This window comes from Acipenser ruthenus, chromosome 18 (genome assembly GCF_902713425.1).
Source record: "Acipenser ruthenus chromosome 18, fAciRut3.2 maternal haplotype, whole genome shotgun sequence".
Lineage (NCBI taxonomy): Eukaryota > Metazoa > Chordata > Actinopteri > Acipenseriformes > Acipenseridae > Acipenser > Acipenser ruthenus.
This window is the reverse complement of record NC_081206.1, coordinates 31,980,815-32,007,757: the sequence shown is the minus strand read 5'-3', so window position 1 is coordinate 32,007,757 and position 26,943 is coordinate 31,980,815. Positions and strand designations below refer to the sequence as shown.

Here is a 26,943-nt window from a genome sequence, read left to right as displayed (position 1 = left end):
AATAATCATCCAAGCAAGACATAGTAATGGAGATCTGTCCCAAGCAAGCATTAGATCTGTCCCGTGGGCAGCAGTGTGGAGTAGTGGTTAGGGCTCTGGACTCTTGACCGGAGGGTCGTGGGTTCAATCCCAGGTGGGGAGACACTGCTGCTGTACCCTTGAGCAAGGTACTTTACCTAGATTGCTCCAGTAAAAACCCAACTGTATAAATGTAAAAATAATGTGACATCTTGTAACAATTGTAAGTCGCCCTGGATAAGGGCGTCTGCTAAGAAATAAATAATAATAATAATAATAATAATAATAATAATAATAATAATAATAATAATAATAATAATAATTAGAGGGTATTAAACAAGCTGAATGAAAAGGCATTTTACAGAGAGAGCCGCTGGTGTGAAGGAGCTCTTTCAATGGTGTTCCCCAGCCCCGCTGCTCCCTGAGACCAGGGTCTGAGCTGGGGAGCCTCAGCTACAGAAGCAGCTCTAACCAGGCTCAGCCCCACAAACTAACTTCCAGTCAATCTTTAACTCTGTGCAGTCACTGGCTAACCTGCACAGTGACCGTTTCCACGGAAACACAGCTCGTTTGACCGTGAGAAAGAGCGAGAGAGAGTGAGAGAGAGAGAGAGAGAAAGAGAGATGCCATGTTACAGAAAATAAGTTTGAGGGAACAAACAAAAACAAAGAAAACTCAGCAGGCCTCGTTGTGTTAGTTGTAGCCGGACTGAGGTTAGAGACCCAGACAGGGACAGAAACTGTGGGACAGGATACGAGGCAGCTGGACACTGCTCTGGTGGGGACAGCGTCTCTACAGCTCTCCCTGGTAAATCAACAGGAACGAACGGCGACTGGACTGACTGTTCTGTGCATTCCATCGGGGTGAAGCAGCTAGATTTCGAGGGGCCGCAGAAAAGGGCGCGGGACGACTCGATTGCCTCGGTTCAGGGATTGCAGGATGTATTGATTTATTGGTTTATTAGTCATACTCCCCTCAACAGAAGGCTATTGGGATGTGTTTGCGTCCAAGGCATTTGGAGATTCTTTTTATTTCCTTGTTATCCGTTAACGCATAAATTCAGACACCGCGGGGCCACTTGCAAGGTCTTTAAGGGCCACACTTGACCTCTGGGACGTATATATGGAGTGCGAGGTGGGTTTGTCTCAGAACATCACTGCCTCTGCCAGAGACACGCTCGCCACATAGCGAAGAGGGAGTCGAAGGAACGCAGGCTCTGTGACCATACAAACACTCCGAGAGAAACCAAGAATACATGAGTTCTTACACACAGTTACAGAACTACTTACTCACAAAATGGACACAATGAATAGTCTTTGTAGCAGTAATGTGTAGATGATTTTGAGATATTATTTGTAACGTTTATTAATTACTTGAGTTGCTATTAGTAATGACAGTATGTACGTATAGGTGCATATATACCCATATATACATATATTATATATAAATATATATAGAGTGGAGTGGGGCTATGCTCTTCTATGGAAACTGGTTTGTGCTCCTGCACCAGTAGCTCACTGGCTGGCTGGCTGGGATATGGGTTCCACTAACTCCAGACCCAAGCTGACTCGGGTAGCCCCCTTGCAGAGCCCCCACAACGGAGGAGTGAGCCTGAGAGATGGGAGGGGCATCTGGGCCAGACCCTACCGCAGCCCAGAACCACTGCAGAGTGGAGCAGAGCAGCAGGAGGTTCTGGGAAGGAGGAGGACTGGACGACTGCCCCCTCTGAGACAGGAAGCGCCTCTGAGCTTCGCCGTGGCAACAGCAGAGCCGCTGGCCCTCCCCCCTCTCTACACAGGTGGGTCTCTGCTGGGTCACTGTGCATTATTAACTATCCTCACCCTTGTTAACTGTGGTTTTAGCACACCTATTAGGAATTGGCCAATCAGGAGGCAGAGGTCAAGTCCTGTTGCCCAGCCCTCGCTGAGCTCAGAATGTTCAGAGTGTTAGATGCTGAATTATTCTAAACTTATTTTCAATCTTTTTTGTTCTCTGTGAAAATGTATCATAGTGTTCAAAGATGAGAGGTTAGGGTAGGGGTTAGGGTAAAGAGGAGAGGCTAGGGTAGGGTAAAGATGAGAGGCTAGGAGTTAGGGTCTTTTCTAAAGTTCTAGAGTTTATGGTTGGTGAGTACGAGTCTCCTGTATTTGGCAGTGTACAGCACACCATGTTTTCTGTCAGTGAATTTTCTTTCTGTATTCTGTTGTCTGCAGGCCCCCTCTCTCTTGATTTCTGTTCAGGCAGTGCAGCAGGCAGCATCATTCAAACACACCCGCCCCGTAGACCACAGGTAAGGACCCAACGCACACAGATGTATTTTTTTCACTTCTCTGTTTTTTGTTCATGAAAGGTGAGGGCCGATGGCACTGGCTACAGGCAGACAGCGGCTCCAAACAACTGAGCACCATCTATTAGTGTCCAAGCTGCTCTCCCATTTTACAGCGGACTGTCCGACAGCTCTGGGCCTTATATACTGCACTCCTTTCTCTTTCTCCAGAGACTGGAGCCGCTGGCTCCGCCAACAAAGGAATTCCGACACCAGCGACTGGAGTCAGCAGCCAATCGAGAGTCAGAGGTAAGCCCTGCTGCCCCGCCCCCTCTCAGCTCGGATTGGTCGGACTGTTAGACTAGATTACTCTACATTTATTTCTAAATAAAAAGTATTTTGTACTCGCTGTGGAAATTAGTTTATGTCCAAAGATGAGCATCTGATGGCTCTTCCATTCACAAGTTCACATCTCTTTTCTCACAGGACAGGGAGTGGGGGAAGGCAGTCGCTCAGCGCTCGTCCACTCACAGTCAGAGGGGGCGCTCTCGAGCTGGAGGCCTGCAGCAGGGCCAGGAGGTAACGATTCGGACTGGGGGATTGAGGTTCCAGTGCAGTCGGACCGTCACCCTTTCTTAAATACTACTACTAATAAGGGGAAGAGAGAGAGAAAACGAGAACGAGTGCATGTGGAGGAGAGTGGGAGAGGAAGGTAGACAGCTTGCTTGTCATGTCTGAGAGCTTCGAGTCCCAGTGCTGGTAATTAGAACTCAAATGGAGTAAGTGGACTGGTGCAGCATCGCTCCACTCGCCAGGGGACAGGAGGTACTGTGACGAGCCCGCCCCCCATGAGCTGAGCTGGGGGGGGGAGATCCCCTCCCCCCCCCCGATATAAAGTTTAATTTACTCGTCTGATTTGTAGGTTTTTGTTTTTCCTATTTCCTTTTTTATTACGTTGCGTTTCTTCCTTAAATGTAATAAATGATAAATACGGATGCTGGGCTTCATGTTCAGATCCATCCATATTAGATTTCATTTTGTAAAACTGAAGGGGGTTTGGACAGCTTAACATATGCTGATGATCAAGATAATCAACCCCTCGTTGTGTTACACAGAGCGCGCTGCTGGCTGCCCAGGCGGAGTTCAGCCAGCAATCGAACAAACTGCGGAGAGACCAGAGACTGCGAGCCAGAGAGCTGAGGAAGCAGAGAGACAGAGACACCGCGAGAGCGAGAGACAGAGACAGAAGCTGGCTTCACAAGGACAGTCTGCTGCACCAGGAGGAAGGGGATTCCTTAGACACAGACTGTGGTAAGAGAACCCTGACACATCGAAAACTTGCTTAATACCTCTAAAAAAAAAAAACACTTAGTAAGAAAGTTATTTTTAATAAGTACTACAACAGTATTTATCAAAAAAAGCAGTGCGGAACCTCCCGAGAGCAGGTAAGCGTGGGAAGCACATCAGTCATGCAGCTCTGCGGCAGGCTGGTGACGCTGTGCTGTCAATGCATCCCTTTGTGAAGTTTGTTTTTCCCCAAACCGTACCCACGTCGGTGTCGTGTCGTTGCAAAAACACATTCAGCAATCCGCATGAGTTTACATGGAAGAGACTCGATGGTCCTATGATCCGGTGCATTACAGTATATACCCCATCCTGCTGGAATCACACAGTGACGCAGCAACTCCCACACACTGCAAACAAGGGCACCTGCAGCACCGCCAGCGTCAAAATCGGATTCTTTCTCTTTATAGGGGGAGGGGAGCCCGATGGTCGCCAGGGGCAACCCCGGGTCCGTCTAGTGAAACGGTCGGCAGAGAGGGACATCTTCTGGGATACCTCCAGCGGAGAGGGGCTAGACCTGGGGGAGCAGGGCCTGGCCAATCCCAGGCTGTGTGTCGGCGAGCAGGCCGTGATCCCCGGGAACCCCTGGACCCGGGTGCAGCAGTCTGGAACAGGAGGGGAATGGAAATCGAGCCCCAGGCCTTCGGAACACGGAGCTGGGGAGGCCGGAAAACCGAAGCCCTGGATGATGGACTGGGAAGCGGACAGAGACAACCACCTGAGCTTCAGCCGGCTGCCAGAGAACAGAGGGGAGAGGGGGGCCTGCTGGGGGCCGGGGCAGTCGGACTGCAGAATGGGGGAGGAGTGTAAATCCAGGCCCAGGCTCCAAGAGGGCGGGCAGGCCTGGAAGCACAGACCCAGGCTCTCCAGGACCAAGGCTGAGGCCATTCCTGCGTTCGAGGAATCCCTGGACTATGAGATGTAGACAGGGCAGGAACCCCCCAGCAGGGACCCCACTCTCACACACCTGCTGCTCAGAGAACACTCCTATAGAATTAATTAGCGTGAAATATTTCTTCTCACTTGAGCTCTTTGTGTTCTCCCAACATTTGCTAGGGTTCCACAATTATTATTATTATTATTATTATTATTATTATTATTATTATTATTATTATTATTATTATTATACATCCTGTACATTATAAGGATACAATTCAACAGAATGTGTTCTGGTCAAGTTCACGTCGTTCATTAACTCAATGTCAATGTGGCCATCAAACATCAGATACTGGCTTGGTCTTATGATCCTCCTGATTTGGAAAATAAACCAACCAACAAAAATCTTTTGTCCCCAAGCTTTTGTCAGTATAAAACAGCTAAAGGGAAGAAGGCACCCAGGCAGGCAGGCAGGCAGGCAGGCAGACCTTTTAGGGTTTTGATGTTCCATAGAACACATTATTATTGAGTTTTAATAAAAGAACCGTCTTTCATATTCAAAAGCGCGGTCTGAATAAAGATCCTTTGTTTCTTCTTCTGTAAGGAGGGTTAGTGCTTGTCATGTAGATATGGCATCTCAATGCCCCGTACAAAGAAACTCTGATTCATATTGAATTAATTCATTCAATCGCCACCATGTCCTCCGCGGCGTTTGCATAACTGGCACGACCGGCAGGATTTGCATGACAAAAAAAAAAGCTTCTCAGGTGTGTCTGTGTGTTTACTTTCCAGTCCCAGAGAACGACAACTAAAAATAATTGCATTGTCATTTAAATTACACTGCTGTGTTTGTGAACAGCCAACACTGCAAAGCTAAACTGCAACCCCTGCTGCTCACAGAGAGGCGCCATCTAGTGGGCGCTGTGATATTACAGCTTAGTGCTACAGCTCGGGGCTCTCCAACCCTGGTCCTGGTGAGCCCCTATCCAGCAGATTTTATACATGTCTCTACATCATCAGTAGCTAAAGATCTAGAACACCTGTTAATCTTGACTAATTAAGCCAATAATTGGTTCAATTAAGTAACAGGAGATTGGTTGAAACGAAAACCAGCATCAATAGCTCTCCAGGACCAGGGCTGCAGACCCCTGCTATAGCTCCTATTATAAAAGGGATCCCCAAATACACAGGAATGAGCAACAGCCTTTGACAGGTTCACTCCCATTTCTAAGAGATTTGTCTACAAATACTATAGCTGGGTGCATGCGGTCCAGCGGCGATATGACCGTGTAACCTACAGCACAGGAAGGAAGAGCAGCTTTTAATTCTGTAGTGTTGTATTTGAAAAAGCTGCATATCCCAGATTAAACAGAAACAAAGAAAAGGGCTTTCAACACATCCCCCCCCCCCCCAAAAAAAAACAAACATGATTTTTAAATCTTGTTTATAACCCCCGACATCAATACCCTTACCTTTAAAACTGAAGGGAGATTTTTAATGTTCAGCAGGATTGCGTTTCGAAGATACTACTTTCTGAAATCTTCTCCGCTACCTTCCATGGACCTGGCTGTCTGGAATTCTATCTCCCACGCAAAGGAAATGTGGAAACAATTTACTTAATTCAATATTCTTACATTGCAAATACGAACAAATCACAAAAAGAAAAAGAAAAACACACTTTACAGACCCCTCGGTCTCAAATAAACAACCTTGTTATTGCTAGCTGCTGTACTGGTTTCAGTGGGATAAGTGCACAGGGAGAGTGAATCTACAGTGTGGCCCTAGTCAAAGTTTCATTGATTAAACAGTTTTAATGTAATGCATAACCTGAATTTCTTAATAAGACTTATATTGCATAATAGTTTCACCCATCCCAGGTTTCAATACAAGCTGGATTAGCCAGTGTGTCTTACTAAACTCCTAGTAAAACCAGGAAAGGCTCAAACTGCTATGCAATGCATGTCCATCCCAGTTACTTTATAATTCTTGAATTTATAGATGAACCAGCATACAAAAAACAAATGAAACGGCTGTCAACAAACCTTAACACTGGAGTGGGCTCCCTTTGGCATGTTTCAGGATAACCTGTCGGTCTCAGCTGTATTTCTGAAGAAATATTCAAGTGTCCAAATGCAGGTGGTGTGGAGATCAAGTCCCCTCCCGATACAAAGTTTAATTTACTAAGCTTTTGTGACTGCAATTCTTTCTATCAAGAATTAGACACACAATACTGCCAAACACAGTCTTTGTTATTATTACATGTCTCTTAGTTTTTGTATCATTTTATAATATTAACATCATTTTTGTTTTTTTCTCCTTTTCAAAAAAAAAAAAAAAAGATTTCATTAAAGACTGGAGAATCGCTTTGAAAATACGGCCCTTTATTTGTAACCTTAACTAAACGTAATAAAAAAAAACTTTGCGTTTTCACAAAAGCTCAGTATGGTAACTGGTTGTGGTCCAGTTTCATTCCCTGTGTACCTGGAGGTGTCGCAGCACCAGAGACAGACAAACAGACAAAGCACTGCTTTCACACCATGTCAAAATATATATAACAAACCAAGCACAAAACAGAAAACACAACCAACCCACCAGCCGTTTTACCAAACCCTTACAAGCTCTCCTAGGTATCCATGACATTAAAGTAAAAACAACTCCACATGCAAGTCCAACCCTTAGCAACACAGACACTCGACTTCAGTAATTTCCACCCCCCACCCCCCACCCCAAAACACACACACAGACCACCACGGAAATACTTGTGCCAAACATGCTGGGTCAAAGACTCTTGTGGTTTCTGCAGCCCTGGACTTTATTGATCTATTGCAGGCAGGCTGCAGCTATTCATTTTAGAATTCCTCTTCCAAAGAACCTTCCCAAAAATCCTGACCTCAGAACATTTCCTTAAACCCAGCACCTGTACACATTAGGATCAGCGGTCTTCAACCCCGGTCGCAGCACCTCCCAAAAGAGCAAGCTTGCAAGACCATTACTGCATTACTGCAGATGGCAAAACCCATTAGAAAAGGCAATGCAACTGTCAGACTCTTTGCATGTTGAACAAAGTGTAGGAAGCGCCTCAGCAGCAGCAGATTCTGAAGGCAGTATTGGGAGGAGTGTGAGGCTGTGGCAGAGCAGGGCTCTGCCCTTAGAAATACTGGCAGGGAAGGAGTTAAATTCTCCTCCCTGCCCAGGTTGATTGTGTCAGGTGGGAGCAATCGGTTAATTAATTATCCAATTAAGGACCCAGCCACCTGGCATAAAAGGAGGCCTCAGCCTCCCATTTAGGGGAGAGAGTTTTAGGAGAGGAAGCAACTGTGTTTTTCTGTATGTGGTTTTTTCGTTTTTGCTAAACCAGTGAAGGCAACGCCCAGCCTGGAAGCTTTATTTGTAAGTTTTGTTTTGTGTGTATTTTCTGTTTGAAACCTTTATTGTTTGGCCCTTGTGCCTGTTTATTTTGTATTTTTGTGAATTAAAAACTTTATTTTGAACTTTTAAACTGTCTCTGAGCCTCAACCTCGGTCTTCCTTGTCACATTTGGTGTCAGATGTGGGATAATGTGACAAGGAAGACCGAGGTTGAGGCTCAGAGACAGTTTAAAAGTTCCCTGCCAGACAGCCCTGCTCTGCCACAGAGGCACACACAGTCTTCATCGGCTATTTCAATTCTGCAGTGTTCTATTTTATCTGCACAGGACGCTGGTTTTAAACGACACAGGGATATGGGGGGGAGACACTGTTCCGATTGCATAGCAGTTTTAGCCATTTCAGGTTTCACATAAGAGGAGCTTAATTAGTCACAAACAAGCCTTTCCTCGCCCTGCCAGATTAAACCACGGTGTAACCCAGGGGTGTCCAATCACAGTCCTGGAGGGCCGTTCCACTCCAGGTTTAACAGGTAACATGAGATCAGGAATGACTTCAGGGTCTGGATGGAGGTTTAATTGGTTCACTTTAACACAGGATTGTAACAAAGACCAGGACTGGAAGGGCCACCTTCTCTATTTGACCTCCCTGCAATTCATTTACAACCCAGTGAAAACAACAAAGTTAAAGGGGGATAACTAAAGGAGTGCGGGGTGCTTGCTGCTCCCCCACAGGCTCAGCATGCCGGGCAGGGCTGACAGCAGGAATTCAAGGTGTGCTTTACTCTCTTCATGCAGGGGGGCAAACCGGTTTCTCCAGCTCCGGAGTCCTCCAGGTTTTCAAGGCATCATTAAATAATTATCCGATTGGGACCTGTCAGGTTAAATGGATTCAATTAAATAATTTAGGGTACAGGTGGAACGAAAACCAGATGGGTTCCAGACCCTCAGTCTACAGAGTGGGTCTGATTGCAATCAGCTACAACCGTGAAGGGGGCTATCGGAAACCAGAAAGGGGGGCGCACTGTGACGGGGAAGACCTGTCCCAATGGCTTTCCACAGCCAAGGAGTCACAGAAACAAAGAGAGTACTTCAGAGCAGCAAACAGCTGAAGCAGGACAGGAGTACGGACACACCCAATGCACTTTTAAAATACAACACAAAACTAAAACCAATTTCCCTTTTCCTCATCCCGGACCTCTCTTCACAACACCGTCCAGCATGAACCCATATCAAGAGGAACAAACAAAACAAAAAGAACATTGATGGGGCATCTCACAATATATATATATATATATTTATATGTATATAAATATATACAGATATGTATAAATATATACACTCAATGCTGATAATTCATGTTACAAACCATTTCTGGGGGTGGACTACACTTGAATTGTAAGCATTAGTAATAAATGTATATAAACACATACACAAAATCACACGCAAACACTGGCACACACACACAAACACACACAGCAGCAGCAGCAAACTGAAGTGCATAAGAGCATCATTCTGGTACTCGAAATAATAAATGTATTAAAAAAAAAAGAAAGGAAAGAAAAAACAGGCCAGAAATGCATAATTGTATTTGCCAGCATGAGAATGCATTACAAACACACTATTTCTGCCTCTCTCTCTCTTTCAACCCTCCCAGAGAGTTGCCTCGACCACTAGTGGGCACGGCTTTGAGAGAAACGGCTGGTTTCACAGACCTCGATCAGCCCTAATCTGGGACTACCAAATGCTACCCAAGAGTGTCCAAGATTAGTGAGAAGCAGGTTTTGTGAAACAAGCTTTAGGGGTCAGAAGCAAGAACAGTAAATTTGGGTTTAAAAAAAAAAAAAAAAAATTAATCTGTTCAAATAAAAATAAAAAAAATTCTAAGTTTGATCAGAAGCAGAGCAGAAACACATCATATTTTTCCCTTCTGAAATAAAGCACTTTTTTAAACTGCACTACATTAGCACCACTGTTTCCGGGCTGGGAAACAAGAGAGCCAGAGGGCATACAGCATGCAACTCAACCCAAAACACTGCACACACACACCAGCAGTCCACCAAACAGGGTTTGAACCATGAAGAAATGTGATAAATGGTTGACACATGCTTTTCCCCCCACATCAACAAACGTTTTAACCATGTGAATGATAACTGTATCTTCTCATGCGTCAAACACAGTAGTCCATCAGCACTTGCATTGTGACAGTTATAACCACAAACACACTTCCATGAGAACGATCGCAGCCCCTCAGGAACACATGCGACCGTGTGCAGCAAACTCGTGGTGCAGGCTAAGAACCTCTCACAGCCCGAGAGTTCAGCGAGTGAGCAGAATGCATGAACTGGCAATACCTTTCTGCTATGAGGGCCCCACCTACCACATTTCCTGTTCTTCTACTCAAAGTATACCATTATATGTGTGTGTGTGTGTTTGTGCGTCTGAGCAGAATTATGAGAATCCATTTTGAAACTCGGCCAGTAGGCGTTTCTTCTTACAAAAGCACAAGATCAGCCAGTCTCTACACACGCACCCACGAACCCACACACTTACACACAGACACACACCCACAAGATAAAAGCAAAAAAAGAAATTAAAATGAAGTTCCACAGATGTCTGCCAGTGGTAGCAGTAGGCGTAGATAGGCTTTTTTGTTACACCGGTGTGTTTTGTTTAGTTTTAATTATTTTATTTTTTTTTGTAAAAAATAAAAGTCAGTCAGTCAGGAGATTTGTTTTTGATTGGTTTAATGCACGGGAGAAAGTCCTGCTAGACGTGGTCGCTCTCTTCTCACACGACCCCCGGACTCTATCACGAGGGGGAGCGGACGCAGCCCCCAAAACTGCTCCGAAAAAACACTGCACTGCTGCATGCCTGGGAAGAACACTGCAGCAGCTCTCCTAGTTTAAAATCATAACTTTAAATTTATATAGTTTCTGTTTTTTTTTTTATTTGTGTGTGTGTTTCTTGTTGTTGTTCCTTTTGTCATGGAGAAGAGGAAGAAACGCATTCCTTGTACTCGTGTCCAGCCTGGGTGGGAGAAGGCGGGGGTCACTCGCTAGCGGAGCCAGAGTTTGAGCCGCAACGCGTCGACCCCGTTTAAATAGTATCGGAAGAGCCGCTTGTCCCTCACAAAGCCCAGGTTCTCGTACAGTTTCAGAGCCGACTTGTTCGTGATTTCCGTTTCTAAAACCACCTGCACAATAAGAGAACCAGAAAGAGAACCTGGGTTAGTGGAATAATTAGAGACACAGAAAAAAAAAAAAATACAGCTTCACGCATTGAAGGCATTTTTAAAACAGAAACACCAGGATAAGACAGCCTGCAGGAGGAATTGAGTTTACTTATTTATTTAAAACACAATGTTCTGTACCGTCATATATAAGCTGCTGAAGCCTTACCTCATCACAATCTCCATCCACCATGGCATAAATGGCTTTCTTCACCAGATTGGTACCTGGAACAGAGAGGGATTTTCCACACGGTAGGCAGGGCATTAGAGATGCAGTTTCTCAACTCTGACCATCTTTACATGTACACACGTGTGAATGCATAAATATGGAAATACGTAATTGTGTACGAAATACTAAAATCAGATTTATCAGTGCAGACCCGATCTTTAAAAATCAGAACCTGGCTCCTGGTTCAATAATTAAACTGGTTGCGTGACTAGGAGCACGTTTCTAACCCAGTGATTTAAAAAGGGTTAAACGAGCAGAGAGGAGTTCACTGCAGACAGCATTCACAGAGAAATCAGGACACTCATAACCGTGCCTGTGTTTCTCTCGTAGTAGCTTCTCACCCCGCCCCTGTAGTGTCTTACCGATGCCTTTTCTCCTGTACTTGGAGTCCACAGCTAGCATGGCGATGTAGCCCCGGCGGAACATCTTTTTGTGCATGTCCAGCTTGCACACAATGGCACCCACACACTCCTCTCTCACCATCGCCTGCAGGGGGAGAGCGAAGAGGAGCGGTCAGAGGGGGCCCCGGGGGGGGCGCTCATTCACAAGCCAGGTCTCACAGCCAATGCGCCACCCTAGCGGGGTGAACAGCTTAGAGCTTATAATAAATTGCATTTTTATAAATTGTCCAAATCACTAAACCACTGTCAAAAACATGCATTTTAAAGATCTACATGACAGCAGCACAAAACACACACCACAATATTCCCCAAAGAATTCACCCAAAAATCTATTATCATTTGCAACCTCCCTTTTTTTAAAATGTTTTGCGTGTGTGGCAGAATGTCTTTTACATGCATAAGACTTATTAAAACACAAAGTGGGACTCAGTGATTCATAAACACAGCTGCTTCCACCACCTCCACCACAACCACAACAGAACGCAAAACAAACCTACTACTCAACTTTTAACACACAAGCTATGCTCTTTGCAACCTAGGCCACAACAGAAAACTGCAGCATTCAACAAAGGACTGAACCTGCAAGGTAATCACAGCTCTATTCTGCATTTCTGTGCTAGAATGCTTTATCTGAGCTCTGTTCTCTTTCCTGATACTGTAAAGCTACACAAAAATGGAATTTAGCATTTAATATATTAATATTCTAAACTATGCTACAACAATAAAATAATAAAAAAAAATGATGAAACGCCAGCGGGTACAACAGGAAAAGCTCAGAGTGCACGTGGAAATTTTGCCCAAGTTGCTGAAATAAGTGGCTGGTGCTCAGCACGGCACAGGGGATAAAAAGATAGACTCCAAGCTCACTAACGCAGTTTGCTCAAACAAAAACACACTCTGCAGCTACCACTATGAAACAGACTATCACACTGCGAGCATGAAGGGGTGCAGAGCCTGCTGAACTGCAAGCCCTTGTATTTGGTGACCTGATATTTTCACTGACTGTTTTACTGCTCATCGACGCAAGCCTGTTTAGGAAAGGTGCACTGTGTAATTAAAATAGCATTGTATGCCAATAGCCTACAGCTACTGTATAAATCACTGCCTACTGTGGTCTTGATCAGCCATGCAAGGCTACTGCTAGCATAAGTACAAATTTAAAACTGTTCCCTGGATTACAATCCAGGATTGAAACTGCATTTTATGACTGCAATAAAATAACTGCTGTGCACAGTAACTTTTATTGAATTGACTTCCATTGTTCCTCTCTGCCCCTTGTTTTAGCCACTAGAGCCACACTGCCTCCCAGATCATCAGCTCACTCACCACTAGAGCCACACTGCCTCCCAGATCATCAGCTCACTCACCACTAGAGCCACACTGCCTCCCAGATCATCAGCTCACTCACCACTAGAGCCACACTGCCTCCCAGATCATCAGCTCACTCACCACTAGAGCCACACTGCCTCCCAGATCATCAGCTCACTCACCACTAGAGCCACACTGCCTCCCAGATCATCAGCTCACTCACCACTAGAACCACACTGCCTCCCAGATCATCAGCTCACTCACCACTAGAGCCACACTGCCTCCCAGATCATCAGCTCACTCACCACTAGAACCACACAAATCATCAGCTCACTCACCACTAGAACCACACTGCCTCCCAGATCATCAGCTCACTCACCACTAGAACCACACTGCCTCCCAGTCCCTCAGATGTCTGCCCGATTACCAGGGGAAACTGCCATCCTATCCCCAGCTTCTGAGGGAAAGGTGCAGGGACTGGAAACGTGCTTTTCCTCCCTGGGGTTGCACACCCTGCAAGCGCGAGCTCGGGCTTGTCCAGAGTTTGACCTTTACACCTCTAATCTGCATCTATTTAGTAGAGAGCTACATTGTTTTCTAAATGTTATCCTTTGCCAGCATTAATGTATCAAACTTAAAAGAGGATTCCCAATTGCTATGACTGGGTAAACCCTGCGGCCCTTGTGAGTGTGGACAGCAAATCCATCAGGGTGCCTGAATTCACTTTGGAAACAGCTCACAATATTCAGATTGACTCGGTCATGTCTACGCAGACGCTGGGAACCTTTGTACCCCAATTCCTTAGCACTTTGATTTCTTTCTTTCTTTCTTTCTTTCTTTCTTTCTGTAAACCTCTCGTGCAGGAATATGACCATTCGTACAGGCTGCTAACTTCATCTGCTCTGCATTTCAGTCAAATGAATTGTTCTTCCCTACCGGTTGTGTTTGGTTAACTCCCAAAAGCAATGCAGCAAGTTTTCGCAGGGGTCAGTCTGAATGCTAAGATTCCTGCCATCTGTTCACATGGCTTGAAACTAAAAACTAGAACGGCCTGTCAGTCTCCCTGTCTCTTAATCTCCTGTCTAAATACATGACCGGTAAATCCTCACCTGTCTGTCACACACACACTCGTTTTGCACTCCTGACACTTACTGTTAATACCAAAAATGACTACATTAATGACAGGATATAACCAATGAGGACATTTTCAACCAGCTTGTTTGTGTAATTATATATATATATATATATAGATATATATATATATAATAACAGTATGTCGACACTCGCAGTATTACTTGTATCTGGGCTATATATGAAGATATAAATGGGGTTAGGGTTTTAATGCGTGGAAGTAATTTATATATATATATATAAAATCAGACACAATATATTTGATTAATTCGCACGACCCTTATTGAATAATTACTCGCGGTACTCTTTATAAACAGGACTGCAGTTCATGAAGATCCCTATAACACTGTCTGGATCCTGTGGGCCTACACACAATGGAAACACACCGAGCGATACGAAGAGTATTTCACCCCACAGCAAACATGACCGGCCACACGGTTCACTTCACTCGCATGCTTTCAATGCTACGTACCAGGAAGCACAGCTGAGGCCAGTTGTGGATGAAGTATCTGTAGGTGTAAATTGAATAGGGCTCGGACAAGTCCTTGGTAATAAGCCTCATGATATCGGGCATCTGGAGCTCCGACTCGTAGCGGACGTACCGGATCGCGTCCTCCTCTTCCGAGCCTTCCTCCTCCAGCGAGCTGTTGCTCAAACTCCGGCTCACCGGCTTCGTATCCGTGCCCGGCCCTGGCGCATCATGCACGGTGCAGGAGGCGTCCAGGGCCGCGGCTAACTCTACTACAGACCCCTGCGCCCCGGGGCCTGCTCTCTCCAAACCGTCACCTTCCTCGTCCTCGTCCATGTCAAGGGCCAAGCAGCGGGGATCAGTCCTGCTGTGGCCGCCGGTCCAGCCCAGCTGCGTCTCGGCCTGCTGGCCGGTGATAGTAGTGGTGCTGTTGCCCCCTCGTTTGGGAGCCCGCTTGCTGTTGATACTGTTGTAATTGTTGTTGGCGAAGGGGCTGTGGTTGTGCGGGGGGTGCAGGCTGCGGTTGCTGTTTAAGCTGCTGCAGTTGTTGTTCTCGGGGAGCCCGTCCGGAACCCCGCCTGTGCTGTCACAATTCTCAGCGGGACCCCGGGGGCTGTCGTTCGGCCTGTGAGCCGGGTGGTGTTGGTGGAGGTGGCTGTTGAGCCGGCTGTGGTAGTTTTGCAAGCCGGCCTCCGCGCCGGTTCCAGCACAGCCGCCGCCAATCATGCCGTTGAGCTGCTGCTGCTGCGCTGGGTGTAAGCGCTGAGAGCTCGGGTGCGAGTGCAGGCAGTTCTGCGGCAGCTTGCTTGACCCTTTCCCTTCGCTCTCCGGGTGCTGCTGTCCGGCCCCGGGGGTCGCTGTGTCTCCTCCGCGCCCACAACCTCGCTCCTGCCCTTCCCCGGGCAAGGCACGTCCAGCCCTGAGGAAGGGGATAATCTCGGCCGGGGATGCAGGCAGCGCGCTAGGCCCAGGCGGCACTTCGGCCATTCCGCTTCATTCAGGGCAAAAGGGGGCGATAAAGGAGCCACGGAAGGGGAATATTACAGCGAGCGGCGGGTGTGAAGGGCACCTCTCCTGTCCTCCCGTGGCTGAATTTCCTTATGAATGCCTTTTAAGTTTGTTTTTTTCTTCTTAATATTTCGCCTCTCCTCCGCTCGCTCTCTCCTCTCGGTTTCCCAGCTCCTCGCTGCCGCAAAGTGCCGCTATCGCGAGGGGAGGAGGTGCTTCACGACACTTTTCTTCAGAAGTTGGCGCATGCCGTTTAACCGCAGATGACGCGCGCCCTCTATCGCCCATCTGCAGTATGATCTCGATTCGGACCCGTGTTCCCGTAGTCTGGATAGACCGGATTGTGTGTGTTTCTTTCCCTTTTTGGTTTCCTTTCCCCTCCTTCAATACGCTCTGTATTAATCTCGTATCCAGCTCTAATGCATTCAACTGATTTATTAACACCTATCTATCTTGTTTGAATTGACTACATTCCAGAAAACAATGTTGTACAGTTTCGAATCTTTGACTATATATATATATATATATATATGTCACTTTTCCTGAGCTTGGATCCTTTGATCCCTCTGTATATACATGCAATGCTCCCTCCTTCCCTTTCACAGTCATGTGCCTGTTTTTTAATGACTTCTTTCCCCCTGCTCTTATCTATCATTTCTGTAAGCTGTTCACACAGTCCTGGTTGTACCGAAGTCCACCTGCGTATTGGATGTGATCCACGGTTCCCACCTGCTCTAATTCATTGATGTTTAAATGTTCTCTCCAGTTCCCTGCATGAAACCCCAAAGTACCTCCCCTCCTTTTCCACTGAATCCGTTTATCTGCTGCTCTTTACGACTCTCGCGGGACTGCTGGATACAAATGTTTTTTAAAATGTCACTTGCAAAAAAGTATCTTCAATGTTATCATTTTTTTTTTGTTCTGTTTAATTTTAAACGTTGTCGAATTTAAGCAACCTTATAAAAGTTGTCCACACCGAAGGTACAGCAGTGTGCGATAAAGCGCAGTGGAAGCATGGATACGCGCAGGTAAACGGAGAGGGAGAGGAGAGGCACCTTGAAGCGCATCTGCATTTCGGCACGTCATTAATATTCACAAACACAACCTGAATGCTCGGAATATGGCATGGGTTGGACACAGTCCCTTCCAATAAAAATAACTTGCTCGTAACAACCAGCCAGTACACTTAATAAAGCCTCAGCATACAGTAGCACAGCTGTAATTCCTTACCAATCCACCAGGCGTCGCTCTATATGTATAACACCGGCCTCCAAAACTATTAGGAGCACTCAGACCAATTTATTTGGGAGTTTTTATGCAAAAAAAAAAAACAACCAAAAACGGCGAAACAGAAAATGAATGAATCTCTAACTAAAACAAGTTTGCAGTCCTTATGTTATACTCTGTAGTTTAACAGCGCTTTGATCCTTCTAGGGTTCCCTTTTAATGGTGCTTCAACATGCAGGCGTATCAGCACACTCTATAGCTGTGATTAAAAACAAAGGGAAGCATTTCAAGTGATCAAGAGGGAAATGTGGACTAAAGCAACTGCACTGAAATACAGTTCATTCTGAATCTGAGGTCTACCCTGAATAATAATAATAATACATACAGCTAGTCTGCCGGTGGTGGAGGAGCGCAGGAGACGAGAGGGGTGATAGTCTGGAGATAGGACAGAGCAGAAAGGTCAACACAGTGATAGGCGAGTACAAGAGTTTTGAGTTGGATGCGAGCAGCGATAGCGTGTAGCGTAGGAGAAACGAGGAAGGTAGAAGAAGACAAGGCGAGCAGCAGAGTTTGGGATGAGCTGGAGCGGACGGATAGCAGAGGCAGAGAGGCCGGCCAGGAGGGAGTTGCAGTAGTCAAGGCTGGACAGTACCAGGGCCTGAACTAGGAGCTGGGTGGAGTAGTCGGTGAGGAAGGGGCGAATTCTGCATATGTTTCTGAAGAAGCTGCTTCAGGAGCGTGCCAGAGTACAGATGTGCTGAGAGGAGGAGAAGGAGGGGTCGAGGGTGACACAGAGGTTCTTGGTGGATGAGGAGGGAGAGAGGGTGGTGGAGGAGAGGAATAGAGATAGAGAGAACAGCGGTGAGGGAGGAAGAGGGGGAAGAAAAGGAGGTCTGATCTGGAGAGGCTGAGTTTGAGATGATGCGAGTGCATTCACAGTGACCTGGCAGACTAACAGGATTCCTTAGTGTTATACTGAAACTTATATAGAAGTTCTTCTAAAGAAGGTCTTATTTATTTTTATTTTTTTATTTTTAAGAATCCAAGTTCATAATAGATTAAGAAATCAAAGCATCTCCTATTGATACATTTTTATATTATAGTGAACTGTGGAAACAGTGACACCTGGTGGCTATGGCAGGTTTTGCAGAGGTGCTGCAGGGAATGACCAGACCTTTGCAGCCTTGCTGAAAGAGGAAACAAGCCTCTCCAAGGCAGAGGTTAGCAGAGGCTCGTTTCCTCAGCATCTCTCTGATAAAGAGGTTCAGAAATGAACAGTTGCGAGTGGATATCAGACAAACACGTTTTAGCGGAGTTGGACAGAGAGGCAAAAATTAAACGAGTGAGGCAGAGCACGAATTCATGGCTACTAAAAAACACGCAGATTCTTCCCTCCAGAACCGCTGGGTGAACTACAGTGAGCACTGCTGTGCTTTACAAACACCCCTCAATCACAATACGATACAGCATGTAAAGAAAGGATCACGATTCATCGATACATCGAATCACTGCAGCCCTGCTGGTAATACAGAACAGACCAAAGGTTTTACTGCAGTGGCACCATCAGCCCCATTAACTACCAATGCAAGATATGGGTGGGATACTGTCTTCCTCTGTTACTTTATTAATAATAATACATCCTGAACAGATGACAATGCGAAACACAAAACTGTGGAATTAAAATAAACATTACGAGAGGCATCACAAGCGCTCTGAAGGGAAGGCGCCTCTCTTTGTGAGCGGCTCTGTGTGTTCAGGGGGGCTGATTGAAGTCGCAGTTCCCCTCGTTAGTCAGCGGCTCCGAGGAGCTGCCCATCATGATTAAGCAGCGGACTCGGCTCTCATGAAAGAGGAGCCTCTCCTGCATCTGAGAACGCAACGGCACAGCACTGCTGGGGAGCGGACAAGGAGGGAGAAAGGAAGGAAGGAATCAAAAGCAAAGGAAGAAAAGCAAAGAGAAACAGACACAAAGCGGGGAGAAAGGGGAGGTCAGGGTCCGGGGAGATGAGCCCCGGCCACAAACGAGAGAGGGGGGATTAGCCGGGGGCGCACGGGTCGTTAATTACAGAGGAATTCCGAAACTCGGAGCGGAGCGGGAGACATACTGTCTCTCTGAAGCCCCGGCTGGGGACTGATGGACGTGGCACCATACCAGAACTGAACTGTCTGCCCACTGTACATTTCTGTTGCACCTTTAAGTGACCTGGGACCCCAAAGCTTTATAAGAGCTACCCCTCAGAATGCACTGAGAACACCCTGTCCTTACAAATACATCTCAGAATGCACTGAGAACACCCTGTCCTTACAAATACATCTCAGAATGCACTGAGAACACCCTGTCCTTACAAATACATCTCAGAATGCACTGAGAACACCCTGTCCTTACAAATACATCTCAGAATGCACTGAGAACACCCTGTCCTTACAAATACATCTCAGAATGCACTGAGAACACCCTGTCCTTACAAATACATCTCAGAATGCACTGAGAACACCCTGTCCTTACAAATACATCTCAGAATGCACTGAGAACACCGTCCTTACAAATACATCTCAGAATGCACTGAGAACACCCTGTCCTTACAAATACATCTCAGAATGCACTGAGAACACCCTGTCCTTACAAATACATCTCAGAATGCACCGAGAACACCCTGTCCTTACAAATACACCTCAGAATGCACTGAGAACACCCTGTCCTTACAAATACATCTCAGAATGCACTGAGAACACCCTGTCCTTACAAATACATCTCAGAATGCACTGAGAACACCCTGTCCTTACAAATACATCTCAGAATGCACTGAGAACACCCTGTCCTTACAAATACATCTCAGAATGCACTGAGAACACCCTGTCCTTACAAATACATCTCAGAATGCACTGAGAACACCCTGTCCTTACAAATACATCTCAGAATGCACTGAGAACACCCTGTCCTTACAAATACATCTCAGAATGCACTGAGAACACCGTCCTTACAAATACATCTCAGAATGCACTGAGAACACCCTGTCCTTACAAATACATCTCAGAATGCACTGAGAACACCCTGTCCTTACAAATACATCTCAGAATGCACCGAGAACACCCTGTCCTTACAAATACATCTCAGAATGCACTGAGAACACCCCGTCCTTACAAATACATCTCAGAATGCACTGAGAACACCCCGTCCTTACAAATACATCTCAGAATGCACTGAGAACACCCTGTCCTTACAAATACATCTCAGAATGCACCGAGAACACCGTCCTTACAAATACATCTCAGAATGCACTGAGAACACCCTGTCCTTACAAATACATCTCAGAATGCACTGTCTGCCTAGTGGCTCTTGAGCTAGCTGGATGAGCTATGAGCTAGCTGGCCAAGGGAGAGTTTACAGGGAGAGGACCCGGAATCCAGACCCTGCTGCTAATTGGGGTCAATAAATCACCCAGAGAGGCAGGAAACACCAGCACGATTATTGTGCAGCTGAAGTGAGGCCGCAGTATTTATAGAAAGTTTCAATTTATACTATAAAACTAGTTTTTAAAAATGACAAGCTCATCTCGTTCCCACTATCAAACTGGAAATCCAATCTGCACCCACTGGGCACTGACAATATTTCTAGTGCTAAAAAACGAACATGGAATTTTAAAACATGGTTGGCACTCATAAAGAACCCTATCCCCACCCCCCTCCCACCAAGTAACCCCTCCAACCTTAGCCAGGACACACAGCCCCCCCGCCCCGGACCTCATCAGATCTGGCACACTAATTAGTCATTGAGTTTGCTAACAAAAGAGAAAAACCCCATTGCAGCTTCACTTGAGAAGTTCCCCTGTGAGCTGCTGAGGCTGGCTGGTTGAAAGGGGGGCTGGCTGGCTGGTTGAAAGGGGGGCTGGCTGGCTGGTTGAAAGGGGGGCTGGCTGGCAGGTTGAAAGGGGGGCTGGCTGGCTGGTTGAAAGGGGGGGTGGCTGGCAGGTTGAAAGGGAGGCTGTCGCTGCTGCTGTGTGCTTGAGACCTGCTCTCCCGGCTCAGCGCTGGACTATAGTATTTGGCTATTATTTAAAAGGGCACCTCCAACTGCTTCAGTATCCATCTCTCACTGGTTTTATAATCATTACCACTGACCCCCTTTTACAGCGCTGGGAATCCTCAGATTCTTCAACTGTTTGTTTTTTTTCGTATTCCGGATATGCAAACGTTTCAAATACATAAAGTGCTGCACCAGGTTTCCTTTGCTGTAGGTCACACGGTGGGATTGAAGCTAAAGGAGAACAATGATAAATGAATGACTCTGCAGTAGGCTTCCTACAGACACAGGGGCAGTTTAACAGTCAGCTGGTTTTATTATATACAGTACAGTGTCATGCACAGAGCACTGTCACCCTCAACAGCCCGTGCTCATTGTGAACCGAGCAGTAGAGAGGTGATCCTCACTGGGAGCCCCCTTGTTCCCCCATTCTGAGCTGGGGGGAGGGAGTCTGCTGGCACCGTCCTGCTGTTTGAGGAGGGGGGGGGTCATGGAACCCTCTCCCAGTCCGGAGCTCACCCCTCTTCTTGCGGTGCTACAGCCTCATCGGTCCGGAGGAAACGGGAGCTTCACCAGTGGAGTTCCAGATGTAATACTCGGAGGAGATCAGTTCCCGAGCTGCAAGAAGATGAAGATGCACAAGATGATTTATTCAGAGTCCGGGTGCTGCTGTGTGTAAAGCCACATAGAAGAGAGGAATAAAAACGTTTAAGGGACGAAGTAATCGTGAGCCCTATTCAAAAAGCTTCAGGGTCTGATTTTATGAATCAAATAGTACCTGATATGCATGACGTGCTCTAGGCTTCCTGGCTTCTTTAACAAGCTTCATGAATATTTGCAGATTTGCAGCGAGATACAGCACCGCGTCACACTGCTATGCACTGGGAGTCTTATTTCCATGCCTGTACTGTGTGTGATACTCACAGGTAGTGATGCGAGGCTTGACTGAGGAGTACACCTGCACGGAGTGCTGATCCACCGAGCAGCCAGAGAGAGTGACGTCAGGGATCCGGAAATACAGCTGCAGAGACGAGACATGCAGAGTCACACAGGGACACGCAGAGACACACAGGGACACGCATACACACAGGGACACGCAGAGTCACAGAGACACGCAGAGTCACACAGAGACACGCAGAGTCACACAGGGACACGCAGAGTCACACAGGGACACGCAGAGTCATACAGGGACACGCAGAGATATGCATTACAGTCATCACAGTCTGCTCCACACTGCCTTGTGCCATGTGAGGAACTGGTATTTTGACGTTGTTTTATTTCAAGTTTGGAATAGGAGTCTGTACGCGTGCCTGAGTATAATATTTATATATATATATATATATATATACACATACACACACACACATACAGAGTATAAGCTTTGTACTGTAGATTTCCAGTGATTGTCATTCTATTCGTGTGACTGTACGGTGCACACGATCATGTGCTGTGACACTTGCCTTGATGTAAGCAGTGAGCTCCGTGCAGAGAGGGTCGACAGGCCCCAGAGAGCCTGCTCCACTGAAACTCACACTGCCCCCTAGTGAAACCTCCCGGGACTTGGGGAACTTCTGACCTGAAGGAAGGAGAGGGGAACCACTGTGAGTTTACTAAGGGTACACACACACGCTCGCAGACACAGAGACACAGTCATCACTGTACACAGGATGGGCAGCACAGCTATCCACACTGAACTAACTCACACACAGAAAATCAGCCACATCACATTTGTAAGAGAAACTAACAGAAACGGAAAGTCTCTCCCAGCACGGATTCACGAATTGGTTGACTGTTACCAATCAAACGAAGCACTTGGCAAGTTTCATCACACCGGGGTACACATCACATTCTGAACTGAAATGCCGTGCATACAGACAGACGGACAGACGGACGGAGGCCTCCACTATACCCCCGTCGCCTCAAGCATGTATAAATAACTAACAGAAACCGCGCACCTACCCAGCACCCAGACCAGCAGGCTTTTCTCACGAGCCACTTCCAGCTGCCCGGAGGTCACGCGGAGGTCAGTGTTGGTGAGCTGGCCCCTAAAAGACATCAGAGAGGATCTGCTCATGCGGAGACACTGAGAGCTGCCTGCCTGCCTGCCCTCAGCTCCTCAGCATCCCCTGCTCTCGCTGCCTGCTCAGTGCTGCGCAGTGAAGGGAGCGGTCGGTGGGAGAGGAGGAGACGAGGCTGTGTGGGGCACGTTCTCTTCTTCTGTAGTGGGGGTGCTAAAGTTCTGCTGCTATTGTCTGACTTGCAGAACACAAAATAATGAGTTCTGTTTTCTTTCCCCATCTACTTTCAGGTCACATTTAATACAACAGAGTCAGGAACCATACATGACAAAGTATGGAGACAGCAGCTTCTACGTTATCCCAATGAATAAATAAACAAATGCGCGCGCGTGCGTGTGTGTCTGTGTGTGTGTGTGTGCGTGCGTGTGTGCGTGCGTGTGTGTTTTTCTTCCTCTGTGTGTGTGTGTCTCTGTGTGTTTCTGCCTGTCTGTGTGTTTCTGCCCCTGTGTGTGTGTGTGTGTTTCTGCCCCTGTGTGTGTGTGTGTGTTTCTGCCCCTGTGTGTGTATGTTTCTGCTCCTGTGTTTCTGCCCCTGTGTGTCTGCACCTGCGTGTTTCTGCCCGTGTGTGTGTCTGTGTCTGCCCCTGTGTGTGCGCCTGTGTGTGTGTCTGCCCCTGTGTGTGTGTGTGTCTGTGTCTGCCCCTGTGTGTGTGTGTGTGTGTCTGCCCCTGTGTGTGTGTGTGTGTGTGTGTGTGTCTGCCCCTGTGTGTGTGTGTGTGTGTGTGTGTGTGTGTGTGTGTGTGTGTGTGTGTGTGTGTGTGTGTGTGTTTCTGCCCCTGTTACCTGTTGAAGAAGGGCAGGTGAGCCTCGCAGTACTCAAACCCATTCCTCACACTCTCATGCAGCTTCAGGTTGACTGTGATCTTTAACTGGCTCCCCTCCTCTCTCAGCTGGTAAGAGCCCAGGATAGGAGGCACTGGTACCTGCAGAGAGAGGGAGAGAGGGATGGAGAGAGAGAGAGAGAGAGAGAGAGAGAGAGAGAGAGAGAGAGAGAGAGAGAGACTCTCCAGATGACCAAGATTTAAAAATAAAAATACACGTTTGAAATAATATGCGCATCTTTTAAGAAGCTGCTCTCTTGAGGTTATAAGGGATGGAGGCGCACCGCAGAACTGTTTTGTTATCTACGATCACTGTGAGCTCTTGGCTAATCCTGAAACGGCAGGGAGCATTCCCCCGTGGCGCCCCCTACCTGTGAGGTGTAGAAGCACAGGTGGAACGGCTCCAGCGGGGGGGAGAAGGGGAACTTGTAGGGTCCGGAGAAGGCCGAGCCGTCGCTCTCGTCCACGCTGCTGGCGGTCAGCAGGCTGGAGTCCAGGGAGCTGACGCAGGGGTGCGCCAGGATGTCCTGCAGAGGGGAGCCATTGGGGGGCAGGCTGAGGGTCACCGTCACGGTGGGCAGCACCCCCTCCAGGTCACACTGCAATCACAAACACAGGGGTGGAAATGAGACTCCTGTTGCCTAGCAGTTTCACCCGTTCCAGGTTTTAATGTGAGCTTGATTAGCCGCAGTGTGTATGTAGCTCAGATCTGTCTTATTAAACTTATAGTAAAACCAGGAATGGATCAAACTGCTACGCAATGGGAGTCTTATTTCTGGATATGGATAAACTCAGAAACGGATTGAGATTCTTTATAAAATGTGGACTCTGACCTTGCATGTGACGGTCCCGTACACGTCCCAGAGGTCGGTTCTGGCCCGGTTCCCGTACTGCATGGACCGGACCTGCTCGCTGACCGCCACGCTGACCAGCGCCCGCCCGCGGTGCACTCCAGGCTTCCAGGCCGGCTGCTTCTGGGGCCCGGCCAGGGCGACCGTGGGGGGTGGCAGGGGCTGGCAGAGCTGGGGGGTCTCCAGGGGGGTGCCCAGGGGGCAGGCCTGCATCAGGGTAGCGGGCAGGAGGGCTAAGCGGGACTCCACCTCAGCCTTCCCTGCCCCTGACCCCGACAGGAAGGCCTGCAGCCCGGCCAGCAGAGAGAAGCCCTGGGATACGGAGGCCAGGCTGGGCAGGGGAGGGCGGGGGCCTGGCGGAGCCTCCACCAAGGGCAGGCAGGCCAGGATCAGCCCCCCCTGTGAGATCGCCAGCACGGGCCACAGCGCAGCCCCGGCTCCCTGCCGCCCCTCCAGCACCAGCTCCAGGGCAGCAGTGCGGTGGAGCCGCGAGCAGCCATCACGAGCCTCCACAAAGGGCTTCTCAGGGTCTGTCAGCCCCAGATCTGTCAGCAGGGGGCGCAGCAGAGCACTGTCTTCAGGGACAGGCACGTAGCTGCCCCGCCCCAGTCGGCTGGCCCTGCTCTCCACTGTGGGGTAGCGCCTGAATAATGCAGGGACACAAACAAGAAACACAAGCACTGGAGGTATTACTGTGTGAGAGACCTAGACTGTGGAGTATTACTAACACACAGCAAGATAAACCAGACTCACTCAGTGTACACATAAATATATATAGATACATATACACATATATATACACACATATATATACACACACACACATATATATATATATGTGTATTCCTGAGGCTCAAAATAGGGCACCAATATCTTATGAAATATTCTCACAGTAAAAGCATAGTAAAGTGCAAAAATACCGTGGTAAAACATTATAAGAGGATTAACTGAGGGTCTTAAAATAAAGCAATGGCGATCAATAATCGATTTATTGATGAATTGTTGCATCTCCAGAGCTGGATACAAACACTGACGCTCCCTAACTTTCCCCAGCAGGGATTTACTGACTCACTTTTTAACAGAAGGGCATTTATTAAACATGAAAAGAGGTTTCATAAATGCAAGGGTGTTGGTTATGAGGATCTGGCGCTGTTAAGATCATTAAAAGCCGGTTTTCAGGGGTGAGAGTGTGTACACGAACGGGACTGTCAGCAGCCTGCTCTCAGATCAAGCAGAGTGCACAGACGGGTAAGCTTTGGGAAGGGTGCTGCGGTGTAGTGCAAGACCCGAGTGAAAATGGCTTTATCTGACAGTGAAATACAAACGAACATGGCTGTGGGATTAGCAGCTATATATATATAAATGGAAAAGGAACATTATGTAATGATAATAAGGAGCGGCCCTTTGTATTTACCTTGAGAAGCGAACCTTCCCCGACTCGCCCTTCTCCTGGCTAATGATCCACAGCGCTCGAATGCTCATTGCTGTTTGTATTCAATGCGGACTCTTCTGCAGCGACACTGCGATATACCCACGTACACAAAAACACCGCCTTTATATTATATCAATAAACGCCAGCTATCAAGAGAGGAGTCGCTCAAATAGATATTCAAATAGACATGCAAAGCATTCCTGGCGTTACATCACCAAGCCAAGTGTTCGTATTATTCACTGCTGATCAACAGGCAGCATATACTGGCACAGCTACTCCAAAACTCTCCCCCACTGTACCAGTCCGGAAAAGAAAAAGAGAACCGTGTTTGTTTTTTTAAGTTCCACTGTACCAGTCCTCTGTGAAATCAAGGAGAGACAGTGGAAAAGTGGAGGGTTAGGGTTGCAATTTAGAGAAACTGTGCCTTGCAACTTACTGAAAACAGTTATCGTTCAGATATCTTAAAATTAGCAGCAGAAGCTAACTAACACGATAGTTCCTCACTGCCTTTTAAATTTCAATGCGGATGTTATGATCGGCGGAGGAGAGGGCTCTTTTAATATAGCAGTATTAATCACATGTTTAAACAGCACGACATCGCGGCTCCGTGGAGGATCCACGCAGCCAGGTGCAGTGCAGCATGCAGAAGGCTGACAGGTTCTTGTGAGCTTCTCCGTGTGATTTATACACACTCCGGTATCAACAAAACACTCAACCAACTTCCTGCTCTGAGGGGTGAAAGGGCACCGCGGCACGCCCGCGCAAAGCGCGCTCCCGGGATCGTACACGCGCAGTGATGATAATAATAATAATAATAATAATAATAATAATATATAACCGTGAACACGTCTTCAGAATTCAGAAAATG

General features: G+C 47.2%; 3 protein-coding genes across 4 annotated transcripts; 1 reads left to right on the top strand and 2 right to left on the bottom strand.

Moving 5' to 3' along the window:
* The first annotated feature begins 1,554 nt into the window (after window positions 1-1,554).
* On the top strand, window positions 1,555-4,612 carry LOC131698716 (uncharacterized). The gene is made up of 6 exons (XM_058992183.1): window positions 1,555-1,816; window positions 2,232-2,308; window positions 2,516-2,593; window positions 2,771-2,863; window positions 3,400-3,595; window positions 4,039-4,612. Exons 1-6 carry the CDS (start codon window positions 1,555-1,557, stop codon window positions 4,551-4,553), a joined length of 1,221 nt encoding a protein of 406 aa, XP_058848166.1. The 3' UTR covers window positions 4,554-4,612.
* Window positions 4,613-10,598: 5,986 nt separating this feature from the next.
* LOC117415595 (N-alpha-acetyltransferase 30) lies at window positions 10,599-15,889 on the bottom strand. The gene is made up of 4 exons (XM_034026266.3): window positions 14,642-15,889; window positions 11,692-11,815; window positions 11,270-11,325; window positions 10,599-11,064 (listed from the first exon to the last, which is right to left on the bottom strand). The coding sequence occupies exons 1-4, from the start codon at window positions 15,623-15,625 to the stop codon at window positions 10,927-10,929; spliced, it is 1,302 nt and encodes a 433-aa protein (XP_033882157.3). The 5' UTR covers window positions 15,626-15,889; the 3' UTR covers window positions 10,599-10,926.
* Window positions 15,890-21,186: 5,297 nt separating this feature from the next.
* LOC117415280 (AP-5 complex subunit mu-1-like) lies at window positions 21,187-26,827 on the bottom strand. 2 transcript variants are annotated; one of them, XM_034927222.2, is made up of 8 exons: window positions 26,058-26,825; window positions 24,626-25,286; window positions 24,164-24,391; window positions 23,755-23,894; window positions 22,854-22,939; window positions 22,355-22,470; window positions 21,819-21,915; window positions 21,187-21,512 (listed from the first exon to the last, which is right to left on the bottom strand). In XM_034927222.2, the coding sequence occupies exons 1-8, from the start codon at window positions 26,123-26,125 to the stop codon at window positions 21,430-21,432; spliced, it is 1,479 nt and encodes a 492-aa protein (XP_034783113.2). In that variant the 5' UTR covers window positions 26,126-26,825; the 3' UTR covers window positions 21,187-21,429. The 2 variants fall into 2 exon arrangements, with proteins under 2 accessions (XP_034783113.2, XP_034783114.2); XM_034927223.2 differs by having other exon boundaries at window positions 21,466-21,560; window positions 26,058-26,827.
* Between the last annotated feature and the right edge of the window lie 116 nt (window positions 26,828-26,943).

What these genes read in the sequence shown, in the direction of transcription:
- LOC131698716 (XM_058992183.1), top strand. Translation starts at nt 1,555, where the DNA reads ATGGGTTCCACTAACTCCAGACCCAAGCTGACTCGGGTAGCCCCCTTG. An exon ending in CCTCCCCCCTCTCTACACAG is followed by an intron (nt 1,817 to 2,231) that starts GTGGGTCTCTGC and finishes TGTTGTCTGCAG; the next exon opens with GCCCCCTCTCTCTTGATTTC. An exon ending in ACCCGCCCCGTAGACCACAG is followed by an intron (nt 2,309 to 2,515) that starts GTAAGGACCCAA and finishes CTCTTTCTCCAG; the next exon opens with AGACTGGAGCCGCTGGCTCC.
- LOC117415595 (XM_034026266.3), bottom strand. Translation starts at nt 15,625, where the DNA reads ATGGCCGAAGTGCCGCCTGGGCCTAGCGCGCTGCCTGCATCCCCGGCC. An exon ending in GTACAGGAGAAAAGGCATCG is followed by an intron (nt 11,326 to 11,691) that starts GTAAGACACTAC and finishes TCTCTGTTCCAG; the next exon opens with GTACCAATCTGGTGAAGAAA. An exon ending in TGGATGGAGATTGTGATGAG is followed by an intron (nt 11,065 to 11,269) that starts GTAAGGCTTCAG and finishes CTTATTGTGCAG; the next exon opens with GTGGTTTTAGAAACGGAAAT.
- LOC117415280 (XM_034927222.2), bottom strand. Translation starts at nt 26,125, where the DNA reads ATGAGCATTCGAGCGCTGTGGATCATTAGCCAGGAGAAGGGCGAGTCG. An exon ending in CACCTGCCCTTCTTCAACAG is followed by an intron (nt 22,940 to 23,754) that starts GTAACAGGGGCA and finishes GATGTCTTTTAG; the next exon opens with GGGCCAGCTCACCAACACTG. An exon ending in CCTGCTGGTCTGGGTGCTGG is followed by an intron (nt 22,471 to 22,853) that starts GTAGGTGCGCGG and finishes TCCTTCCTTCAG; the next exon opens with GTCAGAAGTTCCCCAAGTCC.